The 7,274-nt window shown below is 39.6% G+C and overlaps 1 protein-coding gene across 1 annotated transcript; it reads left to right on the forward strand.

Annotated features, from left to right (window-relative positions):
• The first annotated feature begins 1,008 nt into the window (after window positions 1–1,008).
• LOC138868683 (uncharacterized) lies at window positions 1,009–2,507 on the forward strand. The gene is made up of 2 exons (XM_070146249.1): window positions 1,009–1,872; window positions 1,941–2,507. Exons 1-2 carry the CDS (start codon window positions 1,009–1,011, stop codon window positions 2,505–2,507), a joined length of 1,431 nt encoding a protein of 476 aa, XP_070002350.1.
• The last annotated feature ends 4,767 nt before the right edge of the window (window positions 2,508–7,274 follow it).

Below are 7,274 nucleotides of genomic sequence, written 5' to 3' on the forward strand. Positions count from 1 at the left end.
ATTACCAAACATCCATATCCTTGTTGACAACTGTGCCAAACATGAGATACGGTCTTTCGTAGATTGTTATACTGGGTATCATCAAGTTCTGATGGATGAAGAAGATGCAGAAAAGACGGTCTTCACTACACCTTGGGGTACTTATTATTATAGGGTCATGTCGTTCGATTTGAAGAATGTCGGGGCAACTTACATGAGAGCTATGACTGTCATTTTCCATGACATGATGCACCTGGAAATTGAGATGTATGTTGATGATGTGATCATTAAATCAAGAACACAAGACGACCATGTGCGGGATCTAAGAAAGTTCTTTGAGCGTCTGCATAAGTATGACTTAAAGTTAAATCCAGCTAAGTGTGCATTTAGAGTACCATCTGGGAAACTTTTGGGGTTTGTAGTTAGTCGGAGAGGCATTGAGCTAGATCCAACAAAGATAAAGTCTATTTGGGATTTGCCTCCTCCGAGAACCAAGAAAGAGGATATGAGTCTGCTAGGTAGGTTGAATTACATCAGTAGATTCATTGCTCAATTGACTTCCACGTGTGAGCCCATCTTAAGTTGTTGAAGAAAGATACGGAGATTAGATGGACAGATGAGTGTCAGGAAGCTTTCAACAAAATCAAAGAATATTTGTCGAATCTGCCAGTGTTGGTTCCACCTGAGCTGGGAAGGCCTTTGTTTTTGTACTTGACAGTATTGGAGAATTCTTTTGGATGTGTTCTCGGGCAGAACGATGTGACCAGGAAGAAAGAACAAGCCATATACTATTTGAGCAAGAAGTTCACTAGTTATGAATACAAATACACTTTGTTGGAAAGAACTTGATGTGCCCTAACTTGGGTTGCTCAGAAGCTTAGGCATTACTTGTTAGCCTACTCCACCTCCCTCATAACAAGATTGGATCCTTTGAAGTACATATTCCAAAAGTCGATACCCATGGGAAGGTTATTAAAATGGCAAATCCTACTCACCGAGTTCGACATAGTCTATGTCACCCGCACAGCGATGAAAGCTCAAGCTTTGGCGGATCATTTAGCTGAGAATCCTGTTGATGATGAATATAAGCCTTTGAGTACTTACTTTCCGGACGAGGAAGTAAATTCAGTTGAGGTAATTCCAGAGGACACTAATTCTTGGAAAATGTTCTTCGATGGAGTTGTGAATGCAAAAGGTGTCAGGATTGGGGCAATTTTGGTTTCGCCCACTGGTCAGCACTATCCGGCCACAGCCCAGCTTCGCTTTTTCTACATGAAAAACACTGCTGAGTATGAAGCCCACATTATGGGCATGAACATGGAAATCGATCAGGATGTGGAAGAATTGTTAATCATGGGAGATTCTAACTTGATTATCCGACAAGCTCAAGGTGAATGGGAAACTCGGGATGTCAAGCTTCTTCCATACAAGCAACATGTGGAAGATCTTAGCAAACGGTTTAAATCTGTCGAGTTCCAGTACATTCCTCTATTTCACAATGAGTTAGTCGATGCACTAGCTATTTTGGCCTCGATGCTGCCGTATCCAGGCAATGTCCACATTGACCCATTGGAAATCCAAATCCGAGAAAGACATGGTTATTGCAATATAGTTGAGGTAGAACCAGATGTTCAGCCATGGTATCATGATATCAAAAGATTCTTGAAAACAAAGGAATATCCCGAGAAAGCTAGTGGAGGCCAAAAGAGAACCATTAGAAGGCTCGCAAGTGGCTTCTTCTTGAGCGGAGAGGTCTTGTACAAAAGGACTCCAGATCTGAACCTTCTAAGATGTGTGGATGCCCGAGAGGCCAGAAGAATCATGAATGAAGTGCACGCAGGAGTGTGCGGTCCCCATATGAATGGCTACGTCCTTGCAAAGAAAATCCTTCGAGTAGGTTATTACTGGATGACTATGGAAAGGATTGCTTCATTTTTGTCCGAAAGTGTCATCAATGTCAGGTACACGGTGACCTGATTCATGCACTGCCTTCAGAATTACATCATATGTCAGCACCGTGGTCATTCATTGCTTGGGGTATGGACGTTATTGGGACAATCGAGCCAAAAGCTTCAAATGGGCACAGATTCATATTAGTTGCCATTGACTACTTCACAAAGTGGGTCAAAGCAGTCACTCTCAAATCCATCACTAAGAAAGTAGTGGTGGATTTTGTGAATTCTAACATTATTTGTCATTTTGGTATTCCTAAAACTATCATTACGGACAATGCTACAAACTTGAACAGTCATTTGATGAGAGAGATATGCGAACAATTTAAGATCACACATCGGAACTCTACCCCTTATCGGCCCAAAGCTAACGGTGTTGTTGAAGCAGCAAACAAAAACATCAAGAAGATCCTCAGGAAAATTATTCAAAGTTCTTGTCAATGGCATGAAAAGTTATCGTTTGCATTGTTGGGATATCGCACAACCGTGCGCACATCAGTTGGAGAAACACCCTATCTATTGGTTTATGGCACTGAAGCCGTGATACCCGAAAAAGTTGAAATTTCATCTCTGTGAATCATTGTTGAAGCTGAGATTGAGGATAATGAATGGGTCAAGACTCGTCTAGAATAGTTAACCCTGATTGATGAAAAGTGAATGGCTGCAGTTTGCCACTGACAGTTGTATCAACAAATGGCTCGTGCCTACAATAAGAAAGTGCGGCCTAGGAACTTTGAAGTAGGGCAACTCGTTTTGAGACGTATTCTCCCGCATCATAAGGAAGCAAAAAGAAAGTTCACTCCAAACTAGAAGGGTCCGTACATTATAAGAAAATTATTGCCAAAAGGGGCATTATACTTGGGAGATATTTAAGGAAATGACCCTGAAACAGTTGTCAATGCAGACGCGGTCAAAAGGTATTATGTTTAACCCTTCTGCGGTACCGATATTATCCGATTGGGATGATGAAGGCATTCATTCTCGCTACCCCAAACACTTCAATCCTTTACTAACCCTTTTGAGCCGGTTACCTTTTCTTTGATTACCCTCTTTGGAACCCGAAAATGTTTGTAAAAAAACAAAACAAAACAAAACAAAAACAAAGTTTCCCTGAACTACGTTTGGCTTGATTCCAAAAGGATACATAGGAAGCCTCTCTCTGGGGTTCAGTCACACCAAAACAAAAATCCACATTCCCCCCCCCCCCAAAATTAAACTGGGGCAGAATTTATAATGGTTCGGCGATAGTTCGCCTGAAAAGTTCCAAACTTGTAATTCAATTCAAACTCTATGTCATGACCCAAACCGAAGGGCCGCGACGGGCACCCGGTGCTTTACTCAACCGAGTACAAATGTAACATATCTTTCTTATAATACTATCATTGGTAAATGAGCTAGAAAACCCGTCATGAGATAACAAGACTAAAACATAAGGGAATACTCAACATATGATGACCCAACATGATATACAAACTTATACATGTGACATACAGGCCTGTAAGGTTGACATGACCATTTGTAAACTTAAAACATAGGCCGACAAGGCCATACATTTATCCATACACTTGGCATCTGTCTACAAGCCTCTAAGAGTACATAAAACCATAATGATTGGGACCGATCCCCGCCATACCAATCAATACATATCCAAAGCATACTGACCAAATAGGCAACTCCGGAGCAAGTGGAGTGCACTAGCACCTTCTGCGAGTTGATAACCTACTAGGAGGACTGTCAACCTATCATTCAGGACATGTGGGCATGAAACGCAGCATCCTTAGGCAAAAAGGACATCAGTACGAATAAAGTACTGAGTATGTAAGACAGGAAAGCATAAACAAGAACAGTAATGGAAAGAGAGATAGAGAAGATACAACATGTAACATTTGAGTGCCTTTGGGGGCTACTGACATGAAATGCATAATACATATATACCTAAACATTTAAAAACATACGCCTCTATGGGCATCAGCATCATCATATCGTACCCGACCTCAAAGAGGACTCGGTAAAAACATACCCGGCCATCATAAGGCTCGGTAGAATCGTACCTAGCCACGTGGAGCTCGGTAAACCCAACTAATCAGTGGTTGCACAATAGCTATCGTACCCGGCCGACTATAGCGCGGCTCGGTAGAGTAAAATAGATAATATATATATATAATGCATGCTAGATTCATGGAATCACATTCTAAACCTTTCGGAGTGACTTAAGGTCATTGTAACATTATATACATCCATACACTCAATATGAACCTCAGTAAGATTCAAGGATCATACACACTTGCTTAGAATAACTTTATAAGGAAAGAACAACATGAACAATCTTAGTTTCTAGGAGTAGATCTGTTATGAAATAGCATATCGTTTATGTTCGTTTCATTTTAGATCATGCCAAAAGAAAGAAAGAAAGAAAGAAGTGCCTTAACATACCTTAACTCCATTGAGTCCTTAATGCCTTCCAAGAAATTCTTCAAACAACTCAATTTAATCTACCACAGCATAAGGAGGTTCAAAATTAGTGTTGAGTAAAGGCTAAGTCCGCAACTTAAACTAGTACCTTGTTTACGTAAATTTTGGCAGCATCTCCTCTATAACAAGGCCATCCTCCAATACAATATACCAACAACAGCAAGAACAAAACAATAACAATATGTATGCATCATGTTCCAACCTTATCTTTATCACAATATACGACATAATAGCCCACATACCCTAATCACTTCATATATAAAACGACAACCAAAATAGTGTCCAATAACCTAAATATTGTAACGACGAACGAACAGCCAACCACCCTGCCATTATGTGGTGTTTTTCCACACTATTTGTCCTCCCAAACTCCATAAAAACATTATCAAAATAGACAACCCAACAACAACACGAAACAACCCACAAAACAGTACCACAAGTTCAACAACTCAAAACTAATTTTTCGATTTACTAAAACATGTTTCGACTTGTCTTTTCTTTCAAATTGAGCAACAAAACCAACAATACATAATTAAGCCTCTTATCCTATGAACCAGCCTTCAATTCAACTTAAAAATAAGTTCACAACCAGCCAACAGTGATGCAATAACAAACAGCGACTACTCATTCGAAACTCGCTAGGTCTAGTCTTTACGGTCAAGTTACAACTCGTACAAGCATAGATAATGGAAGGAGAAGCGTAAAATTACCTTGGACTGAGCATAACAAATAAACCTAGTCCTTCTCCATAAAAAAAATAGTCTCCCAATGCAGCAACATGAAGGAGAAAGAGAAATTAGCAAGCTGTCCGGGGTTTTCGGCACTAGAATCACATCGTAACATCCGGAATAACCTAGGGTTTGTGTGGGATTTTTGGGGAGGAGTTGCAAGGGTTCACTCTAGTTTTAATGGTCTGAAATATGAGTGAAATAAATGAGTTAATTATCCCTTAAAAGTCACCTCTTGGCCGACTTAGTTGAGGCCACTCCTTTTGGCAAGTAGGTGATGCACCTACTTGTCACCTACCAGCCTGCGCAGTCTCGCAAAAATACGAGTATCTCTCTATTCCGACTTTGTATCGACAAACAGTTTAATTATTTAGAAACTAGACTCATAGATCTTCAATTTTGTAGGTAGATAATCCCCTAATTCCAAGTATATTGGGAGAAAAGCTCAGTTACATTTGACCTAATTTTCAGCACATTTATGAATGGAACTTGTGATGACCTTTTCCAACTTTTGTTCCACAACTCGCTTGACTTCAAAACATAATACAAACTATTATACGACTAAAACAACTCATATTATAATCTTCTTATAGTGTTAATCACCATAGTTTCACCCGAAAAGTACATGGTAAAACATTCCAACTTGTCGACTTTCGACGAAACTTATTTTCTTCAATTTGTTTAGCTTCTAAGACTTCAAAACCTCTTGCTACTTGGTATCAATGATCTTAAATATTTGTAACCTCCAAGTTAACATGATGAACTAACTTTGTAAATTTTTCAAAGATGATTCCATTTATGAGCATACATTAATAGACTTATGACGTACTCTTACGTACGAAAACATGGGGTGTAACACTCGTTTACCCTAAATCCTGTTCAAAGTCCTTCTGATCAATTAGTAAAGATGTTCAAAATGGAAGGATGTTGGTTATTTGAATCTGATACAATCAAATGAGAGAAATAAAATGAGAGAAAACCCACATGGGTACTGTAAGGCGATGGTGAGCAAAGAAATTGAAAATGAGAGAGACTTGTTAGTGAAAACCCTCACGGGCACTGTAAGGCGATGGTGAGCAGAGAAATTGAAAATGAGAGAGTCTTGTTAGTGAAAACCCTCACGGGCACTGTAAGGCGATGGTGAGTAGAGAAATTGAAAATGAGAGTCTTTTTAGTGAAAACTCACAAAGATCACTATAAGGAGACGGTGAGAAGAGAAATGAGAGAGGCCAGTTGGTGAAAACCCGTAAAGGGCTCCACTGATCGAAAAAGGAATTCCTTAAAACCATCGGCACTGATAGAGTCCTAGCAAGGTTTCTCAGTTTTGAGGTATGAGTTATGATGGGTTCATGAGAGATTGGATGGTTTCACAGATCGGGTATCCAGTCCAAGAAACATGTCATGTCTATTGAAGTCTGCATGTACTCCAAATAAGTCCTTCTTCCCTTTCCCCAAAAGTGACACTTCTCGTTTAAATTCATTATCATGTCTGTTGTTTACTTTTCTTTGAATCCCTTTGGGTACAATTCTCCTCTGAAACTAATACAAAGAAAAGATGGCAAGATTGGTTTTATAGGGTTTTGTTTATCAAAAGCTAAAATTCAAGAAAAATCACCCAGCCTCAGCAGGTGCATCAAGTCGATCTCGACTGGCCATGATGGCCGATACTCCAGAGTCAAAATTATTGAAAAGGTAAGAAATACAAAGTCAAGTGCCCATAAGGGCAAAATAAGATGAAAAGGCCAAAGCCTCACGAGGGCTACCCATCATGTGAAATTTTGGAAAGTCAAGATCCCTGGGTTTAGAAAAGAGACAGATTTCCAGAAAGCCAGCGAGCAATGGAGATTTTCATCGAAAGAGTTGGGCTTAGATCAAGTGATCAAAACAATCAAGTCCAAGAAACCAACCACCGTTTCAAACTGACGAATTATTCTTTGATTTGAAAATAGGAAAATAGGTGTAGTCCAAAACAACCTTGCAAGAAGTAGGTGCAACAAAAGCAAGGCACGCAAAATCCAAAACGGTTCTACAACAAGAGTTGACCCAAAAAGGGAAGTTGTTTTAAACTCTTCATTCATTCTCCTAAATAAAATGAAGAGTGAAAAAAAAAAGATTCAAAAATCATGGATGCTAGGGTCCCCAA

The sequence above is a fragment of the Nicotiana sylvestris genome, chromosome 5 (assembly GCF_000393655.2).
Source record: "Nicotiana sylvestris chromosome 5, ASM39365v2, whole genome shotgun sequence".
In the NCBI taxonomy this organism is placed as follows: domain Eukaryota; kingdom Viridiplantae; phylum Streptophyta; class Magnoliopsida; order Solanales; family Solanaceae; genus Nicotiana; species Nicotiana sylvestris.